The sequence below is a fragment of the Amphiprion ocellaris genome, chromosome 24 (assembly GCF_022539595.1).
Source record: "Amphiprion ocellaris isolate individual 3 ecotype Okinawa chromosome 24, ASM2253959v1, whole genome shotgun sequence".
Lineage (NCBI taxonomy): Eukaryota > Metazoa > Chordata > Actinopteri > Pomacentridae > Amphiprion > Amphiprion ocellaris.
Window position 1 is genome coordinate 18057485 of NC_072789.1, and position 22307 is coordinate 18079791.

The 22307-nt window shown below is 49.0% G+C and overlaps 1 protein-coding gene across 6 annotated transcripts in view; it reads right to left on the reverse strand.

Moving 5' to 3' along the window:
* Nucleotides 1-34: 34 nt before the first annotated feature.
* The window catches only part of impg2b (interphotoreceptor matrix proteoglycan 2b), a 45254-nt gene continuing 22981 nt past the window's right edge, over nt 35-22307 (reverse strand). For 2 of the 6 annotated variants that reach the window (XM_035949500.2, XM_035949497.2), the window contains 6 exons: nt 22037-22247; nt 21673-21861; nt 21404-21596; nt 20810-20889; nt 20289-20346; nt 17506-19486 (listed from right to left, as the gene is read on the reverse strand). In XM_035949500.2, the coding sequence (XP_035805393.1) occupies nt 20313-20346; nt 20810-20889; nt 21404-21596; nt 21673-21861; nt 22037-22247 (707 nt within the window). In that variant the 3' untranslated portion in view covers nt 17506-19486; nt 20289-20312. The other 4 variants (XR_008600752.1, XR_004847572.2, XR_004847571.2 and 1 more) reach the window with 4 other exon arrangements.

Here is a 22307-nt window from a genome sequence, read left to right on the forward strand (position 1 = left end):
CAGCACCGCTGTATATCTGCTGCAGGTGGGCGGGGCCTCATCACAATAGGGCGTGGTCATATCACCATATGGGCGTGGCCTCCCCCTCTTTCCTCTCTGGACCTCCAACATGAGGGTTCCTCTGCTTTCTCCATCATCATCTCCTCCTCCTCCTCCTATATGGGTTGTTTTCCTGCAGATCAGAACCAAACTTTAGAACCAGAAAACATCAGAACCAAACATTAGAACCACAAACATTAGAACCACAAAACATCAGAACTAGAAAACTTTAGAACCACAAAACATTAGAACCAAATATTAGAACCACAAATCATTAGAACCACAAACATTAGAACCACAAACATTAGAACCACAAAACATTAGAACCACAAACATTAGAACCACAAACATTAGAACCACAAAACATTTGAACCACAAACATTAGAACCACAAACATTAGAACCACAAAACATTAGAACCACAAACATTAGAACCACAAAACATTAGAACCACAAACATTAGAACCACAAACATTAGAACCACAAACATTAGAACCACAAAACATTAGAACCACAAACATTAGAACCACAAAACATTAGAACCACAAACATTAAAACCACAAACATTAGAACCAAACATCAGAACCACAGAACCAGAACCAACCATCAGAACGTTCCTATCAGACACTCTGAGTGTTGGGAGGAAATAAAAGGTGGAACTCTGCAGAGACCTGTGTGTTGTTGAGAGATCAGCTTGTAGATTTTTACACAGCAGCTGTGGTCCAGTGTGAGAGTAAAAATAACACACTTCTTTTTCTATGTGCTTTCAGAATAAATATGACTTTGTCTGTAGTTTCCTACTGATTCTATGAAATCTTTCGCAGTCAGCAGCGGTTTGACCTGCAGATCCAACATTTACTTTCAACTGGCAGGAATGAAGGTTCAGCTGCTGTCTTTACATTTATAAATGCAGGATCTAAGCTGCAGAACCACACAGGGTTCTGGAACGCTGGAGAAATTAACTGAACTGTCGTTGTTTAGTGTTTGTGTACATTTTGCATGATTTCGAGGAAGTTTTGTGTTTTTTCTGTTCATGTTGTGTGTCTCTGTGTGTGTGTGTTCATCTATGAGGTCACATGTCGTTGGATCTGTGCAGCAGTGATGTCACAGGAAGTGGGCGGAGCTCTGAGCTTCTTCACGTGCACTAATGATGGGAAAAGCTCCCGGTGGCCCCGCCTCCTTCACACGTGCGCGCTGGGACGAGCCACGGAGCCAAATGCTGACACTTTTCCTCTGAAACTAGAACCTCAACAGGAACACGTTCCGTCACATGGAACCCAGGCTGCCAGCAGGAACACAAGGAAGCTTTCAGAGGAGCTGCAGGAGAACCCAGGAGGAACCTGACTGAACGTCAACATGAAGGAACCTGACAGAACATCAACATGAGGGAACTGAGGAGAAACCTGATAGAACGTCAACATGAAGGAACCTGACAGAACGTCAACATGAGGGAACTGAGGAGAAACCTGATAGAACGTCAACATGAAGGAACTGAGGAGAAACCTGATAGAACGTCAACATGAAGGAACCTGACAGAACGTCAACATGAGGGAACTGAGGAGAAACCTGATAGAACGTCAACATGAAGGAACCTGACAGAACGTCAACATGAGGGAACTGAGGAGAAACCTGACAGAACGTCAACATGAGGGAACCGAAGAGTAACCGACAGAACGTCAACATGAGGGAAACTGACAGAACATCAACATGAGGGAACTGAGGAGAAACCTGACAGAATGTCAACATGAAGGAACTGAGGAGAAACCTGATAGAACGTCAACATGAAGGAACCTGACAGAACGTCAACATGAGGGAACTGAGGAGAAACCTGATAGAATGTCAACATGAAGGAACCTGACAGAACGTCAACATGAGGGAACTGAGGAGAAACCTGACAGAACGTCAACATGAGGGAACTGACAGAACGTCAACATGAGGGAACTGAGGAGAAACCTGACAGAACGTCAACATGAGGGGACTGACAGAACGTCAACATGAGGGAACCGAGGAGTAACCGACAGAACGTCAACATGAGGGAACCGAGGAGGAACCGACAGAACGTCAACATGAGGGAACTGAGGAGAAACCTGGCAGAACGTCAACATGAGGGAACTGAGGAGAAACCTGACAGAACGTCAACATGAAGGAACCTGACAGAACGTCAACATGAGGGAACTGAGGAGAAACCTGATAGAATGTCAACATGAAGGAACCTGACAGAACGTAAACATGAGGGAACTGAGGAGAAACCTGACAGAACGTCAACATGAGGGAACTGACAGAACGTCAACATGAGGGAACTGAGGAGAAACCTGACAGAACATCAACGTGAGGGGACTGACAGAACGTCAACATGAGGGAACCGAGGAGTAACCGACAGAACGTCAACATGAGGGAACCGAGGAGGAACCGACAGAACGTCAACATGAGGGAACCGAGGAGGAACCGACAGAACATCAACATGAGGGAACCGACAGAACATCAACATGAGGGAACCGAGGAGTAACCGACAGAACGCCAACATGAGGGAACCGAGGAGGAACCGACAGAACATCAACATGAGGGAACCGACAGAACATCAACATGAGGGAACCGAGAAGTAACCGACAGAACGTCAACATGAGGGAACCAAGGAGGAACCGACAGAACATCAACATGAGGGAACTGACAGAACATCAACATGATGGAACCGAGAGAACGTCAACATGAGGGAACTGAGGAGTAACCGACAGAACGTCAATATGAGGGAAACGAGGAGAAACATGACAGAATGTCAACATGAGGGAACCGAGGAGGAACTGACAGAACGTCAACATGAGGGAACCGACAGAACGTCAACGTGAGGGAAGCGAGGAGGAACCGACAGAATGTCAACATGAGGGAACCAACAGAATGTCAACATGAGGGAACCGAGGAGGAAATGACAGAACATCAACATGATGGAACCGAGGAGAAACGTGACAGAACATCAACATGAGGGAACTGAGGAGGAACGTGACAGAACGTCAACATGAGGGAACCGACAGAACGTTAACATGAGGGAACCGAGGAGGAATCGACAGAACGTCAACATGAGGGAACCGAGGAGAAACCTGACAGAACGTCAACATAAGGGAACCGAGGAGGAACCGACAGAACACCAGCATGAGGGAACCGAGGAGAAATTTGACAAAACGTCAACATGAGGGAATGGACAGAACGTCAACATGAGGGAACCGAGGAGGAACCGACAGAACGTCAACATGAGGGAACCGAGGAGAAACTTGACAGAACGTCAACATAAGGGAACCGACAGAACGTCAACATGAGGGAACCGAGAAGGAACCGACAGAATGTCAGCATGAGGGAACCGAGGAGAAACGTGACAGAACATCAACATGAAGGAACCTGACAGAACGTCAACATGAGGGAACTGAGGAGAAACCTGACAGAACGTCAACGTGAAGGAACCTGACAGAACGTCAACATGAGGGAACTGAGGAGAAACCTGACATAACATCAACATGAGGGAACTGAGGAAAAACCCGACAGAACGTCAACATGAAGGAACCTGACAGAACGTCAACATGAGGGAACTGAGGAGAAACCTGACAGAACGTCAACATGAAGGAACCTGACAGAACGTCAACATGAGGGAACCTGACAGAACGTCAAAATGAGGGAACCTGACAGAACGTCAACATGAGGGAACTGATGAGACACCTGACAGAAAGTCAACACGAGGGAACCGACAGAATGTCAACATGAGGGAACCGAGGAGGAACCGACAGAACTTCAACATGGGGGAACCGACAGAACGTCAACATGAGGGAACCGAGGAGAAACGTGACAGAATGTCAACATGAGGAAACCAAGGAGGAACTGACAGGACGTCAACATGAGGGAACCGAGAAGAAACGCGACAGAACGTCAACATGAGGGAACCAAGGAGGAACCAACAGAACGTCAACGTGAGGGAACCGATGAGATCTGACAGAACGTCAACGTGAGGGAACCGAAGAGATCCAACAGAACGTCAGCATGAGGGAACCGAGGAGAACCGACAGAATGTCAACATGAGGGAACCGAGGAGGAACCCAACAGAACGTCACTGTCATCAGGGAACCGTCTTATTTCAGACATTTCTTGGTTTGTTTTTTATTTTCAGTTTCTGACACATTTTCCTTCTGACTTCACTCGTTAATGTAAAGTGTTCTACATGTTCTCCACTAGTCAATGTAAACTGTTCTACATGTTCTCTTGTCATTAATATAAACTGTTCTCCGTGTTTGCTGCACGTTAAAATAAATTGTTCTCCGTGTTCTCCACCAGTTAAGGTTCTGCTTTCATATTTTTGATATCTACATCTGGTTCTCTCCTGTGTTCTCCTCACACATTTCCTCTACATGTTCTAAATGTTCCAGCCTGCCTGTCCTTTAACCCAGTAAAACGTTCTTGTGTTCTTTAGGTTCCATCTCCAGACTCGTCCAGCTGTCACTGATCTACGTTTGTTCTTTAATCAGAGATCTGCAGAGAACCGTGGCAGTGGGGAACTCTGGATTCCTGTTCTTTGAAGCTCCAGCAGTAAAGAACCGCCAGCTGCAGAGAACACGTTCCGACTTGCCAAAGTCAACAGTCGGTTTGAAGCTGGATCCACGCCTCATCCCCGTAAAAATGCCGGGGCTGCCTGGGGCCGCTGCTAATGAGGCTAATGATGCTAATGATGCTAACGCTGCCCGTTGGCCAATTAGGAGTCCTCACAAAACCAGGGACCAATTAGAGGCCGTTACTGCTGCTAATGACGAGAATAAAACATTCATGTTCCACCCAGTTCCCCAGCGATTAGAACAAACACCGTTAGGCCCAGCGAGGAACAAAACCACATATCTATCATCAACAACATCTACAAGAAAAACAAGAAACAAAACAAGAAAAATGAGAAACAAAACATGAAAATGAGAAACAAAACAGGAAAATGAGGAACAAAACAGGAAAAATGAGAAATAAAACAACAAAAATGAGAACAAAACATGAAAAATGAGAAACAAAACAAGAAAAATGAGAAACAACATGAAAAATGAGAAACAAAACATGAGAAATTAGAAAGAAAATGTGAAAAATGAGAAATAAAATGTGAAAAATAAGAAACAACACGAAAAATGAGAAACAAAACATGACAAATGAGAAACAAAACAAGAGAAATGAGAAAACAAAGAAAAATGAGAAACAAAACAAGAGAAAAATGAAAAACAAAACATGAAAAATGAGAAAGAAAATGTGGAAAATGAGAAAGAAAACGTGAAAAATGAGAAAGAAAACGTGAAAAATGAGAAATAAAATGTGAAAAATGAGAAACAAAACACAAAAAATTAAAAACAAAACATGACAAATGAGAAATAAAAAGAGAAATGAGAAAACAAAGAAAAATGAGAAACAAAACAAGAGAACTAAAAAAAGAAAAATGAAAAACAAAACATGAAAAATGAGAAAGAAAACGTGAAAAATGAGAAACAAAACGTGAAAAATGAGAAATAAAATGTGAAAAATGAGAAACAAAACACAAAAAATGAAAAACAAAACATGACAAATGAGAAACAAAACAAGAGAAATGAGAAAACAAAGAAAAATGAGAAACAAAACAAGAGAACTAAAAAAAATGAAAAACAAAAAATGTGAAAAATGAGAAAACAGGAAAAATGAGAAACAAAACATGAAGAAATTGTGAAAAATGAGAAACAAAACGTGAAAAATGAGAAAACAAGAAAGACACAAACAAACATGATGAGACAGAGAATAAGACAAAACGTGAAACATGATCCACGATGAGTAAAAGTGCAGAGAATGAAGCAGACTGAGACTGTCAATTGATTACTATTGATTCTGTTGATTCTATTGATGAACCAGTCTAATGTCTCCTGATTCCACAGCGACTCCTCTGATTGGCCGTTGGACCGGCCTATCAGAGCTGCAGTCTGTCCACAGATTAACCAGAGTCTGAATTAAAGGATTTCAGGAACTTTGAGCCGTTTATCAGCTGATTAACAGGAAAAGAGACGGAAAATTAATCCTCTTAATGAGCTCCGACTGATGACTTCATCTGGACTCAGTCTGGACGATTACATACATCCCCCGTCCATCTATCCGTCCCTCTATCTGTCCTCATGTCTGTCCATCTAGCCGTCCACACAAATATATTTATATTTATATATATATATATATATATATATATATATATATATATATATATATATATATATATATATATGAAGGTCTGCTTGTTTTATTGTAAAGGTCCGCATGTTTTATTGTGAAGGTCTGCTCGTTTTATTGTGAAGGTCTGCATGTTTTATTGTGAAGGTCTGCATGTTTTATTATGAAGGTCTTACAGTTTTAGTACATTAAGTACTTATACCTAAAAATGTTTATTTCAGCCATAATACTACTTCCTGTCAGAGTACTTGTAGTTTTAAAGGTAATACTATATAAATACTAATTAATTTTAAAGGTTCTACAGCATTAACGGTGCTGAACGTTCTTCTATCTACAGACAGAAGCTGTTTGTTGTTGTCAGAAGCCTTTAGAACCTTTAAAGAACGTTTAGAACCTGTGTCTGTTTAATCCGTGGAGGTTCTTCTAATGACACCTGAGCTCAGATTCCTGGTGGCTGACGTGAAGCCGACGTTCTCCAGGACCAGAACTCCAGAACAAAGCAGCTCCAAAGTGCTTGCAGATGTCGGCTCCCCCACTTGGAACGTCTGAGCGGAGAACACGAGGATTATTTTCCACGCCAGCTTACATGAAGAGAAGCTCTGTAAAGCCCGGAGAGAAGGAAATCCCCCAAAATACCCGCGGAACTCACCGAGAACACTGCAGAGAACACTGATAGAACACTGTGTAGAACACTGCTTAGAACACTGCTCGAACTCTGTTGAGAGACTAATGGAACTGAATGAAAACAAAGTGAAGCTAACGTTGAGCTAAAAGCTAAAAACTGAAAAGTTAAAGAAAAGCGACGTTCTCGAAGCAATGAAGGAACGTGTTCTCCGTTGTCAAAGCGATGAAGGAACATGTTCTTCGTCCTCGAAGCGATGAAGGAATGTGTTCTCCGTTTTCGAAGCGATGAAGGAACGTGTTCTCCGTTCTCGAAGCGGTGATGGAGCGTGTTCTTCGTCCTCAAAGCGATAAACGAACGTGTTCTCCGTTGTCAAAGCGATGAAGGAACATGTTCTTCCTCCACGAAGCGATGAAGGAACGTGTTCTTCGTCCTCAAAGCGATAAACGAACGTGTTCTCCAGGTGCTGGTTTCAGGTTCCTGTCGGTCCGTTAGAGTGAAGGTTCTGCAGGTTTAGAACCAGAGGTGGAGCCACAGCGTCACCTGCTGGACAGCAGTTTGAGAGGTTTAAAGGTTTACTACAAGTAAATACTACATTCTGCCCAAGTACTTGTAGTTTTAAGATTTATCACAGTGAAATACTACATTATATCTAAGTACAACTCTTCTAAAGGTGTATTATTTCTAATTACTACGTTTTCTCCAAGTACTTGTAGTTTTAAAGAGTTTTTCTACCCAGAGTACTGTGTTTCTGTTGAGGTACTGGTACTTTCTGTAGAGGTATTGGTACTTTCTGTAGAGGTACTAGTACTTTCTGTAGAGGTACTGGTACTTTCTATAGAGGTATTGGTACTTTCTGTAGAGGTATTGGTACTTTCTGTAGAGGTTCTAGTACTTTCTGTAGAGGTACTGGTACTTTCTGTAGAGGTATTAGTACTTTCTGTAGAGGTATTAGTACTTTAAATGACGTCAGGCTGGCATTTAAACCTGAACGCTGATGTTTTCCACGAATCGGATCCCTGCAGAAAAACTCCGACCTTCAGGGTTTTTCTTTGTGTTCCGCTGAAGTTACGTAACTGAAGCTAAACGTTCCTGACAGGGAACCAGAGGAACCCGTCAGAACGTCACACCTGCCTCAGGTAGCTGCCAAACATCTCCAGGAAATGATGCATCAGATGAGGAGCTAAAGTTTCACTGAGGTTCACATCTGACCTGACAGCAAGCTTAATTAGTTTAGCAGGAAGCTACGACAGAAACAGCACACCTGGAGCTGCAGACACACACTGATGTTACCAGGTATTAGTCTGATCCCAGTCATACACAATGAAAAATGAACCCACATTGGTTAAAATAAACCCACACTGGGTGAAAATGAGTCCACAGTGGGTTATAATGAGTCCACGGTGGGTTAAAATGAGTCCACAGTGGCTTAAAATGAGTCCAGAATGGCTCAAAATGAGCCCAAAGTGGGTTAAAATGAGTCCACAGTGGATTGAAATGAATCCACGTTGGGTTAAAACAGTGATTCTCAAATTTTTTCTGTCGGGCCCCCCTTCAGAGGACAAAAAACTTTCATGCCCCCCCCAATATATATATATATATATATATATATAAATAAAACTGTGAAAACATGAATATGCAGGGCTGTGTTATTTTATCTGATTCCATTTTGTTGTTTTTCCACAGTAAAGATCAGGGGTGTCAAACTCATTTTAGTCCAGGGACCACATAAACCCCAATCTGATCTCCAGTGGGCACCGAGAGTAAAATCACAGCATAATAACCTATAAATAACCACAACTCCAACTTTTCCCCTTTGTTTTAGTTCAAAAAAAGTACATTCTGAAAATGTTCACATTTAATGAACTATCTTTTTACAAAATATTATGAACCTGAAATTTCTTAAGGAAAACAAGTTCAATTTCAACAGTAGCCTATTATGCCTCAGTTCATCATTTACACATGCATTGTAACTGCCAGATAACAGTTTATCTACAAAAACACAAAACATTCAGTCACAGCTATCTGGAACTGAACAATCTAGTATTTTACTTCATGATCAGAACAACTTGTCAAGTTCTAGAAATTATTTTAAATTTACAGTTTTACAAATTTACAATTTACAGTTAATGTTGTTGTGCTTTTTATCATTTGTAAAGTCATCCCGCGGGCCGAAATGGACCGTCTGGTGGGCCGGTTTTGGCCCGCAGGCCGTATGTTTGACATTGCTGGTAAAAATAATCGGAGCAGATGAGCCGAGTATGTGACGTGATCAAGTACGCTGGTGTTCCGACTGCACATTAACGATGCGTTCTCCTGTTCTCAGGAGTCTGTATTTCGAAGTCTGAACGGCCAGTGCATATACCATAGATATATATAGAAGATCATTATTATTATTAATATATTTTTTTTATATCTATGGCTGTCAGGCTGGCTGCTGCCAGGCCGAGTTAGTGCCCTCCCCTCTCCTTCCTCCTGCCTGTTAGGGCAGCCCAGCAGCAGAGAGGAAGCAACAGGTGTTCCCCATCAGCCACAATCAGCAGCTCAGGGGGTGAAATGGATCAGCCTCCTCCAGCTCACTATAAAACCGGACACAACCCAGCTCTCATCGTGGGAGCGTAAAACAAAACTGGAAAATGAAAGACGGGAAAAGAAGGAACGACGTATTGTTGCTGGACCCACCCGTTCCTGCCGTGTGTGCTGTAAGCACTGGACCCTGGACCTTGGACTCTCCGAGCTGAGGAGACACTCACCTGTGCTGCTTCTGACCCTGGCTGCCTCAGCTGTGAGCCAGTTTGAATATTACCCATGTATTTCGTGAGTTAGTTGTTTTGCCTTAGTTTTTGCTCCAGTTTGGAGAAAACTCTGTTTGTAAAAAGACTTTGTTTGTAGTTACCTCTCGCTAGCCTGCTAGGCTTAGGTTTAGTTGAGAGTATTTGTTAGATTTGTCTTTTTCTCGCCTGGGTGTTACCTACCGCGAGTAGAGATACCGTTTGTTCCGGGGATAGTTCCGCCCGGCCCTTAGGTGCCGTTCAGGATTCAGAGCTTGTACGCTCTACTTTTGTTTAGTGTTTATTTAATCTTCTGTTGTTGTCCCTGAGGACACTATTAATAAACCTGAGTTACACCCTATTCCCGGCTGTCCATTTCCTGCGCCTGAGCTCTCATTAACCCACCGTGACAGTACGCTCCCACCAGCTATGAGCTCAGCAGGAAAATGGAAGGGTTGGAGCCAGCCGGAATTGAGCTCTGTAGGCTCAAAGGCTGGCTCTGCCCCCTCACCGAATCCCCTGGACATTTTTTTTTCTAGTGAGGAAAACCATTTATATTATGACAACCTTTTCGAATTATGGTGTGAGTGGAAAGAGGCTCGGGATCGGGATCACCGAGACATGACGGTGTCTCGGGGTCGCAGGGCAGCCTCCCAGATGCCCTGGTTAATGGGCCACCTTCCAGCCCACATCCAAAAGTTTTTGAACTCTCCCTTGCGGTTTGTTACCCTTCCTATCTCAGCCACGTATCCAACCTGCACTCAGCCCGCTAGCCTCCAGCCCACTAGTTTCCCCGCTAACCCCGAATCCACCCCACGTTGTGTTAGAACTGGTGTTCTGAGCTTTCAGTCGAGGAGTAACCATGGACATAATCCATTACCCGATTTCCCCGTAGATCCTGTTTCCCCTAGCCCCCTGGACGATGTTAACAGCAAGTCCCCTTTCGATGGGACCCGTCTCGCTTTTAAGACAAGCCCTGGTCGAAAGCGGGGTTCCCGACACCGGAGTCCCCAGTCACCTCCCATCTCCATCTCCTCTAATGACCTGTGCTCTTTCCTGCTCGATAGAGCACTCGGACTAGATAATTTCCACCCAAGTCAGACCAGTTCCCCATCAGAACCTGCCCCCCAGCTGCCAATTGAGCCACCTGAGAGGAAGCCTCGCCATAGGAAGCGTGGCTCTAGAGGACGCCATACCTCACTGCTCCCTGGCCCCCAGACGCCGCCGCCGAGGGCCGCCGAGGTCCTGCCTCCGAGCGCCGCGGAGGTCCTGCCGCCGCCGAGCGCCGCGGAGGTCCTGCCGCCGCCGCCGCCGAGCGCCGCAGAGGTCCTGCCGTCGCCGCCGAGCGCCGCGGAGGTCCTGCCGCCGCCGCCGAGCGCCGCAGAGGTCCTGCCGCCGCCGAGCGCCGCCGAGGTCCTGCCGCCGAGCGCCGCGGAGGTTCTGCCGCCGCCGAGCGCCGCGGAGGTCCTGCCGCCGCCGCCGCCGCCGCCGCCGCCGAGCGCCGCAGAGGTCCTGCCGTCGCCGCCGAGCGCCGCGGAGGTCCTGCCGCCGCCGCCGCCGAGCGCCGCAAAAGTCCTGCCGTCGCCGCCGAGCGCCGCGGAGGTCCTGCCGCCGCCGCCGAGCGCCGCGGAGGTCCTGCCGCCGCCGCCGCCGAGCGCCGCGGAGGTCCTGCCGCCGCCGAGCGCCGCGGAGGTCCTGCCGCCGCCGCCGGGCGCCGCAGAGGTCCTGCCGCCGCCGAGCGCCGCAGAGGTCCTGCCGCCGCCACCGAGCACCGCAGAGGTCCCGCCGCCGAGCGCTGCAGAGACCTCGCCTCTCTGCAGCAGCCCCCGTGGTTCCACTGCCCCACCCGTCTCCGAGGGGGTCGACGACGCCGCCTCACCCGTCTCCGAGGGGGTCGACGACGCCGCCTCACCCGTCTCCGAGGGGGTCGACGACGCCGCCTCACCCGTCTCCGAGGGGGTCGACGACGCCGCCTCACCCGTCTCCGAGGGGGTCGACGACGCCGCCTCACCCGTCTCCGAGGGGGTCGACGACGCCGCCTCACCCGTCTCCGAGGGGGTCGACGACGCCACACCCGTCCCCGAGGGGGTCGACGACGCCGCCACACCCGTCCCCGAGGGGGTCGACGACGCCGCCACACCCGTCTTCGAGGGGGTCGACGACGCCGCCTCACCCGTCCCCGAGGGGGTCGACGACGCCGCCTCACCCGTCCCCGAGGGGGTCGACGACGCCGCCTCACCCGTCCCCGAGGGGGTCGACGACGCCGCCTCACCCGTCCCCGAGGGGGTCGACGACGCCGCCTCACCCGTCTCCGAGGGGGTCGACGACGCCGCCTCACCCGTCTCCGAGGGGGTCGACGACGCCGCCTCACCCGTCTCCGAGGGAGTCGACGCCGTCGACGCCGCCTCACCCGTCTCCGAGGGGGTCGACGCCGCCTCACCCGTCTCCGAGGGGGTCGACGCCGCCTCACCCGTCTCCGAGGGGGTCGACGCCGCCGCCTCACCCGTCCCCGAGGGGGTCGACGACGCCGCCTCACCCGTCCCCGAGGGGGTCGACGACGCCGCCTCACCCGTCCCCGAGGGGGTCGACGACGCCGCCTCACCCGTCCCCGAGGGGGTCGACGACGCCGCCTCACCCGTCTCCGAGGGGGTCGACGACGCCGCCTCACCCGTCTCCGAGGGGGTCGACGACGCCGCCTCACCCGTCTCCGAGGGGGTCGACGCCGCCTCACCCTTCTCCGAGGGGGTCGACGCTGTCGACGCCGCCGCCTCCACCGTCTCCGAGGGGGTCGACGCTGTCGACGCCGCCTCACCAGTCTCCGAGCGGGTCGACGCTGTCGACTCCGCCTCAGTTCCCGAGCGGGTCAACGCTGTCGACTCCGTTTCAAAACAGCCCGGGTCAGCTGACCAATCCCCTGGCCGAGAGATTGTTGAGCCCGGGTCAGCTGACCAACCCCCTGGCCGAGAGACTGTAGAGCCTGGGTCAGCTGACCAGCCCCCTGGCCAAGAGACTGTAGAGCCGGGGTCAGCTGACCAGCCCCCTGGCCGAGAGACTGTAGAGCCTGGGTCAGTTGACCATCCCCCTGGCCGAGAGACTGTAGTGCCCGGGTCAGCTGACCAATCTCCCGGCCGAGAGACTGTAGAGCCGGGGTCAGCTGACCAGCCCCCTGGCCGAGAGACTGTAGAGCCCGGGTCAGCTGACCAGCCCCCTGGCCGAGAGACTATTGAGCCCGGGTCAGCTGACCAGCCCCCTGGCCAAGAGACTATTGAGCCCGGGTCACCTGAAAAACCCCCTGCTCCTGGGTCTCCAAAGGGGTCCCGCCTTCACCTGATCCGGTTCCCAGACCAGCCTCCAGAGGGGTTCCGCCTCCTTCGCCGCCGGCCTCCAGAGGGGTTCCGCCTCCTTCGCCGCCGGCCTCCAGAGGGGTTCCGCCTCCTTCGCCGCCGGCCTCCAGAGGGGTTCCGCCTCCTTTGCCACCGGTCTCCAGAGGGGTCCCGCCTTCACCTGATCCGGTTCCCAGGCCGGCCCCCAGCCCGGCCTCCCGAGGGGTTCCACCTCCTTCGCTGCCGCCGGCCTCCCGAGGGGTTCCGCCTCCTTCGCCGCCGGCCTCCAGAGGGGTTCCGCCTTCGTCGGTCCCCAACCCGGCCTCCCGAGGGGTTCCTTCACCGCCGCCGGCCTCCAGAGGGGCTTCGCCGCTGGCCTCCAGAGTGGTTCCGCCGCCTCCGTCGCCGGCCTCCCGAGGGGTTCCGCCGCCTCCGTCGCCGGCCTCCCGAGGGGTTCCGCCGCCTCCGTCGCCGGCCTCCCGAGGGGTTCCTCCGCCGCCGGCCTCCCGAGGGGTTCCGCCGCCTCCGGCCTCCCGAGGGGTTCCGCCGCTGGCCTCCAGAGTGGTTTCGCCGCCGGCCTCCAGAGTGGTTTCGCCGCCGGCCTCCAGAGTGGTTTCGCCGCCGGCCTCCAGAGTGGTTTCGCCGCCGGCCTCCAGAGTGGTTTCACCGCCGGCCTCCAGAGTGGTTTCGCCGCCGGCCTCCAGAGTGGTTTCGCCGCCGGCCTCCAGAGTGGTTTCGCCGCCTCTGTCGCCGGCCTCCAGAATGGTTTCGCCGCCTCCGTCGCCGGCCTCCAGAGTGGTTTCGCCGCCTCCGTCGCCGGCCTCCAGAGTGGTTCCGCCTCCTCCGCCGCCGGCCTCCAGAGTGTTTTCGCCGCCGGCCTCCAGAGTGTTTTCGCCGCCGGCCTCCAGAGTGTTTTCGCCGCCGGCCTCCAGAGTGGTTTCGCCGCCGGCCTCCAGGGGGTCCCCGTGTCGTCCGCCGCCGCCGGCCTCCAGAGTGGTTCCGTCTCCTCCGTCGCCGGCCTCCAGAGTGGTTCCGTCTCCTCCGTCGCCGGCCTCCAGAGTGGTTCCGTCTCCTCCGTCGCCGGCCTCCAGAGTGGTTCCGTCTCCTCCGTCGCCGGCCTCCAGAGTGGTTCCGTCGCCGGCCTCCGGAGTGGTTTCGTCTTCTCCGTAGCCGGCCTCCAGAGTGGCACCCGGGCCGGCCTCCAGAGTGGCATCCGGGCCGTCCTCCAGAACGGCTTCGTCTGCCCGTTCAGCACCCAGGTCGTCCTCCGGAATGGCCGTGGGTGCCTTGTCCGCCCGCCTTGGAGTGTTTTGTTTTTGACCAGCCCTTTGAACAGATTTCTGGTCTGTTTTGGACTTGTTTATTTGGCTTAGCGCCACCCCCAGACTGTTCAGGACACTTGATTTTTGGCCCTCCTTCCACATCCCCTCCGCCCACCCATCTCCTCTTGGACTTTTTGTTTCGGTCCCTCCCTGTCCATCCCCCTCCCCCTCCCGGGATCACCCTGTTCGGGCACCAGGAGGTGCCCATAGAGGGGGGGGTACTGTCAGGCTGGCTGCTGCCAGGCCGAGTTAGTGCCCTCCCCTCTCCTTCCTCCTGCCTGTTAGGGCAGCCCAGCAGCAGAGAGGAAGCAACAGGTGTTCCCCATCAGCCACAATCAGCAGCTCAGGGGGTGAAATGGATCAGCCTCCTCCAGCTCACTATAAAACCGGACACAACCCAGCTCTCATCGTGGGAGCGTAAAACAAAACTGGAAAATGAAAGACGGGAAAAGAAGGAACGACGTATTGTTGCTGGACCCACCCGTTCCTGCCGTGTGTGCTGTAAGCACTGGACCCTGGACCTTGGACTCTCCGAGCTGAGGAGACACTCACCTGTGCTGCTTCTGACCCTGGCTGCCTCAGCTGTGAGCCAGTTTGAATATTACCCATGTATTTCGTGAGTTAGTTGTTTTGCCTTAGTTTTTGCTCCAGTTTGGAGAAAACTCTGTTTGTAAAAAGACTTTGTTTGTAGTTACCTCTCGCTAGCCTGCTAGGCTTAGGTTTAGTTGAGAGTATTTGTTAGATTTGTCTTTTTCTCGCCTGGGTGTTACCTACCGCGAGTAGAGATACCGTTTGTTCCGGGGATAGTTCCGCCCGGCCCTTAGGTGCCGTTCAGGATTCAGAGCTTGTACGCTCTACTTTTGTTTAGTGTTTATTTAATCTTCTGTTGTTGTCCCTGAGGACACTATTAATAAACCTGAGTTACACCCTATTCCCGGCTGTCCATTTCCTGCGCCTGAGCTCTCATTAACCCACCGTGACAATGGCATATACAGTCTATGGGGCCAGCACAATTTCAGTATTGTTGTACACCGCGAAAAACAGGCCGACGTTAAAACAATAGTTCAGCAAATTAGTTCCGCGTTGAAGAACCTTTTCCTCCCAGTCGCCCGCGCCCCCCCTGACATGCCTCTGTGCCCCCCCAGGGGGGCATGCCCCACTATTTGAGAAACACTGGGTTAAAATGACTCCACAGTGGGTTAAAATGAGTCCAGAGGGGGTAAAATGAACCCACAGTGGGCTAAAATGAGTCCACAGTGGTTTAATGAGTCCACAGTTGGCTAAAATGAGTCCAAAGTGGGCTAAAATGAGTCCGCAGTGGGTTAAACTGACTCCACAGTGGGATAAAATGAGTCCACAGTGGCCTAAAATGAGTCCACAGTGGCCTAAAATGAGTCCACAGTGGGATAAAATGACTCCACAGTGGGTAAAAATTATCCCACAATGGATTAAAATGAGTCCACAGTGGGTTAAAATTATCCCACAGTGGGTTAAAATGACTCCACAGTGGATAAAAATGAATCCACATTGGATTAAAATGAGTCCACAGTGGATTGAAATGATCCACAGTGGGCTAAAATGAACCCACAGTGGTTTAACATGAGTCCAAAATGGGTTAAAATGAGTTCATAATGGCTCAAAATGAGTCCACAGTGGGTTAAAATGAGTCCACAGTGGGACAAATGAACCCACAGTGGGCTACAATGAACCCACACGGGGCTAAAATGAGTCCACAGTGGATTGAAATGAATCCACGTTGGGTTAAAATGACCCCAAAAGGGGTTAAAATGAACCCACAGTGGGCTAAAATGAGTCCACAGTGGGTTAAAATTACTCCTCAGTGGGATAAAATGAGTCCAAAGTGGGCTAAAATGAGTCCACAGTAGGTTAAAGTGAGTTCACAATGGCTCAAAATGAGTCCACAGTGGGTTAAAATGAGTCCACAGTGGGATAAAGTGACTTCAGAGTGTGTTAAAATTATCACAGTGAATTAAAATGACTCCACAGTGGGTTAAAATGACTCCAAAGTGGGTTAAAATGATTCCAGAGTGGGTTAAAATGAGTCCACGGTGGGTTAAAATGAGTCCACAGTCGGTTAAAATGAGTCCACAGTGGGATAAAATGAGTCCAAAGTGGGCTAAAATGAGTCCACAGTGGGTATAAACGAATCCACAGTGGATTAAAACAAACCCACAGTGGATTAAAATGAACCCACAGTGGGTTAAAATGAGTACGCAGTGGGTTAAAATGAGTATGCAGTGGGCTAAAATGAGTCCACAGTGGGTTAAAATGAGTCCACAGTGGGTTAAAATGAGTCCATGGTGGGCTAAAATGAGTCCACAGTGGGCTAAAATGAACCCACAATGGGCTAAAATGAACCCATGGTGGGCTAAAATGAACCCACGTTGGGTTAAAATGAGTACGCAGTGGGCTAAAATGAATCCACATTGGGTTAAAATGAGTCCACTATGGATTAAAATAAACCCGCAGTGGGCTAATTTTACTCCACAGTGGATCAAAATGAATCCACGTTGGGTTAAAATGAACCCACAGTGGGTTAAAATGAGTCCACAGTGGGTTAAAATGACTCCACAGTGGGTTGAAATGAACCCACAGTGGGGATCTTCCAGGTTTTATGTTCTTGTCGGAGCTTCATTCTTTCTGTTCTTCAAATCCACCAACAGAATGTTCCTGAGTGGAAACAAAGTGAAACATTCTTGAGCAGCAGCCGATGAAAAGTTGAAACGTTGGAAGAAGTTTGATTGACAGACGATGAAGGAGACCATCAGTGGGCATCATCATCCTCATTCATAGAGAAAGCTAGAGTCAACAACTATTACACAACTCCTACACAATTTACACAGCTACTACACAACTATTACACAACTATACGTCCTTAACACAAAGAACAAAACAAACACTAAAAATAAATGATTTTAAATTCGTTCTAACATGAAACAAATCAGGACTAAAGACTGAATGATGATCATGAATCAGCTGGAAAACAATTAGATGTTTGAACTGGAACACACCAGAGAACAGGAATAAACGCACCAACAGGAGCGTGAAGGAAGCTGAGAAGGTTTCAACTCTTCCTCACCTTTACCTGTGCTGTCAGCAGGTTGTCATGGCGATGAGCGTGACGGACGTCTGGTGTGTTTACTGAACCTCGGTCACATTCCAGCAGCAGGAAACATCAACACATGCAATGACTCCAGAAAAAACACCACGTTTCTGTAAAAAATATCTTTTATTTTAGAAAAGAGTGTTCTCTCCTCCACTAGAACTGAGAGAACACAATAGAAAACAGCGACGACAACACCTGAACACACCACAAACACCTGAACACACCACAGACACCTGAACACACCACAGACTGCTACCAAACATCTACCACATCAACTCCACACAGAGTTCAAGTAGTTAAAGTCTCACAGAAGCTTTTACCGGCTGCAGGGTTCACATCTGCTGGGTTGCTTTTTGGAACGAGATAATAACTGGTTCAAACGAGATAATACCTGCTCGTAACGAGATAATATCTGGTTGGAATGAGGTAATAATTGGTTGGAATGAGAAATTATCTGGTCGGAATGAGATAATACCTGGTCCAAACAAGATAATAACTTGTTGGAATGAGATAATAATTGGTTGGAACAAGATAATACCTGGTTGGAACGAGATAATACCTGGTTGGAACAAGAAAATAACTGGTTGTAATGAGATAATACCTTGTCCGAACAAGACAATAATTTGTTGGAATGAGATAACAACTGGTTGGAGCGAGATAACTGGTTGGAACAAGATAATACCTGGTCGGAACGAGATAGTACCTGGTTTGAACGAGATAATTTTATTTATTTATTTATCATCCCTTATTAATCCCACGAGGGGAAATTCTGATTTTCGCATATCTCCCCAATTGAGGGAGTCAGAGCGACGGGTCAGCCGCGGTACAGCGCCCCCTGGAGCAGGAAGGGTTAAGGGCTTTGCTCAAGGGCCCAACAGTGGCCGCATCGGGGCTTGAACCTCTGACCTTCTGATCAGTAGTTCAGAGACTTAACCGTTGCGCCACCACTGCCCCAGTGGTGGCGCCTGGACCTGGTTGGAATGAGATAACAACTGGTTGGAGCAAGATAACTGGTTGGAACAAGATAATAACTGGTGGTAAGAGGTATTAAGAGGTTTTTAAGTGGTGCCACATTAAAAACCTGCAGATATGAACCACCTGCACTCGAGCTGTCTGAGTTTAAATATAAAAGCAAATAGAACAACGACAAGCAAAGAAGCGTCCAGGAATGAAAACAACAGAATGTTTAGAGGTTCTAGCAGGCTGTCCGGTGGACGAGGTTTAGATTTGTTGGATTGTCCTGGATGTTAACATCTCAGAGAGCTGTGTAAAAAGATGTTCAACATAAAAACACAAAATAATATCTTTTAAAAAACTGAGAATTGTGGTTTCAGTATTTAGGGGAAGTCTCAGGTCTTTGTTTGGATGTTCTAAAGCATTTTCTAGCGGTATTCTGATTGGACATCAGGAATCAGCAGATCTCAGGAAGGACCAGAACCAATCTGTTGTTAGAATAAAAACCAGGAACCTGTGGGAACCTTTGGAAGTTTAAAGGATCTGAAGACAAGACACAAGTTCTACCCTTCATGTAAACAGAAATGTAAACATTGGAGAACAGGTGAAGGTACAGCAGAAGAGGAAGCAGAAAGTAGACTGATCCCAGATTGAAAGGAAGCAGATGCAGATCAAGGGCTCTGAGATTCAACTTGTCGTTTCCCAGAAGAGCTAACAGAGCGGTGAAGGCACTGGGGGGAGCAGCGCTGCCGGTCGCCGCCATCCGGAGGAAACACGCCAAGAAGAGCTGGAACCCTCCAACATCTCAGACATGTTTCCTGGAGGACGGCAGCCACGGCCAGGTCGGGACGCAAACAGAAACCCTTGAGTTAAAGCTGAAGATGAAAGCAGGAAGTCCTTCAGAGAGTGTAAGACAGAGGTTCCAGCAGTGGAGATAAAAAGTTCATCCAAAACAAACAGAAACAACATTTATAGGAAAAGTCCAGTAAGAAAAGAGGCCAAGCCCAGTGCAGGGTCAGTTCCAGAAGAAATGGAGCAACAAGTAACTCTAACCGTCCATCAGCTTCACCTGCGGCCGAGTCGACGGGAAGCAGCGACCCGAGTCCTCGTCTTTCCTCCAGTCCGAGACCAAGGCAGCATCTGGAGAAACCAAGACCAACAACAAGTCAAACATTTCTATGAGATAAAAGCTGCAGGAACATCAACGACTCAAACTAAAATTCCCTATAAAACCCACCGAGACATCACCAGCTGGTTGGTCGACGGGTTTATCTCAACAAAATCTAAAAATGTGTTGCTGCAGGAGGAGATCCATGACACACTGATCAGGTACCGATGAGGTCCTCCCCAGGAAGTGCCACTTTAAAGACCTTTAACCAACTCACTGGTCTGGAACCAGGTCTTTATCCTGACCCCCAAATCACATGACCCACCACTCACCACGACTAACATGTCTCAAGGTAGGTCGGAACAGGATAATAACTGGTTGGAACAGGATAATAACTGGTTTAAAGAGTTATTAACTGGTCTGAACAGGATAATAACTGGTTGGAACAGGACAATAACTGGTTGGAACAGGATAATAACTGGACTAAACAGGATAGTAACTGGTTGGAACAGGATAATAACTGGTTGAAAGAGGTATTATTTTGTCTGAACAGGATAATAAGTGGTTGGAACAGGATAATAACTGGTTGGAACAGGATAATAACTGGTTTAAAGAGGTATTAACTGGTCTGAACAGGTTAAGTGTTGCTGTCCATCACCCTCTTAGATCTTGTAGCTATCAGCAGGTATCAACACCTGAAGTCCTCGAGGTGTAAAGAGTTGTGGAACTTCCTGGTGAGGCATGAGTCTAGGAGTTCATCAAACTTTCTGTAAAGCATCAGAACCGGGTTCTAGAGCCATCTGAGGCTCCTGGGTAGTGTAGTTCTAAAGGTACCTGGAGGTGGCGTCGGTCAGTCGGCTACGTGGTGGAACTTCCTCTCCTCTCTAGGAACCTGTAAACAACACGGTGGATTAGTTTGGAGGTTTAAACCACCGACGTAAACAGGAAGAAGATTCCAGTTTGTTCCAGTTATTTGTGCTGTTTGGTTCCTGATGTTTGGACTGAATCTGGTTCCTACCAGACAGAACCACTTCCTGTTTACCTTCATAAAAGCTGCAGCTCTGCTCAGTTTAACCCTGAACTTTCATTTTAACTCACTGTGGCCTCGTTTCTCACTGCAGGTCTTTGTTACTTTTAACTTTTTAACAGTTTTGGGACATTTTATTATTTTTTTCCAATATGTTTGATGCTGATTTGATATTTTATTTATTTTTCAGACATTTCATTTCTCATCTTTCATTTATCTTTTAGGCATATTTACTTTTTTGACATTTTATCAACATGTTCTGGATATTTTTGAGAGATTTCATCCATTTCTTTCTGTTTTCACTTCAGAAAGGAATTAAAACACTCACACTTGAGTCTGTCGCACAAAATCAGCAAAGTTCTGATCTCTGGAACAAAGTTCGATGATCCTGAGACGCTCCTGGATCTCCTGCAGAGACGAGAACATCTTTAGATCAGAGGAGGAAGGAGGTCTGGAGGTAAGAATAGAGGCCTCCTGCTGAGCTGAGAACCTCTGATCCACTAAAACATCACGACATTTAAACTCTGGAATCAGCTGATTAAACTCTGAAGTTTCTTTATCAGAACTGAAAAACCAACAAAACACGTAAAAAAAAAATTTATGTCAACGTCTGAGACACAAAAAAATCTTTAAAGACGAGTTTTATTTTCAAAAATCACCAAAAATCACCAAAGTGACTCATTTATCAGCAGAAACCTGTCTTTGAACGCATCATCTGGACCAGGTTTAGACCACATGGACCAGGTTTAGACCACATGGACCTGGTTTAGACCACAAGGACCAGGTTTAGACCACATGGACCAGCTTTAGACCACATGGACCAGGTTTAGATCACATGGACCAGGTTTAGACCACATGGACCAAGTTTAGACCAGAATAAAGCTGTATGCAGATGACGGTGCTCTTTCCTGGTGTTCCTCACCTCTTTGGTCAGCGTGGTGTTCTGGTAGATGTTGCGAATCTCGGTGCTGCTGGGGTCTTTGGAGGCGTCTGGGCTGCTGTAGGGCGGCACATCGTCGTCATAGCGACGGTAGTACTGCGTGGTGACCGGGTCGCTTTCAAACATCGGGTTGAACTTTGTGGCGCGTTCGAGTGTCGGCACGCTGTCGCCCCGCCTGGAACACAGGAGCAGGTTTATGGTTGAATGAGGGGTTCTGGTTCTGGTTCTGGTCATCAGGACCGGGTTCTCACCGCAGCGGGTCCTCCGTGTCCTCCCCGTCGTACTGGTCTCGCAGCGTCCTCGCCAGGAAGAAGATGATGCCCGACGCCACCATGAGGAAGCCGGCCACCGAGGCGATGGCGATGCCGACCACCAGCGGCTCAGACACGTACTCCTCGCAGTGCTCCCCGCGGTACCACCAGTTCTCCCCAACTCGGCACCTGGAACAGAGGCCAGATTCCCAGTGAAACCAGTACAACCAACAAAAACATCTGAAGTCCCTCAAGGCTCCGCACCAGGTCGTCTGGTATTCAGAGGTTCCACATCAAAGAACTTTAACGTAATTAACTTTGCATGTTCCTTGGTTCAGACCACCCATGTAAAACCTCCTCCCACCTGCAGATGGCGCCCTTGCCGGGGATGATGTCACACTTCCCGTCGTTGAGGCAGAAGTCATGTTGGACGTCGCAGACGCTCTGACACGGCAGCCCGTCCACGCTCACGTAGCCAGCATCACAAACGCACTCAGCCTCTCCAGACCAGCGGTTCACCATGCAGCGGGAAAACTCGTTACAGGCCTGGAACTTACAGGGGTCGGCCCGGTCGCCTGGAACCACAGAAGAAGAGGGACAGGAGGCATTCAGGGAACATCTGGAAACTACAGCAT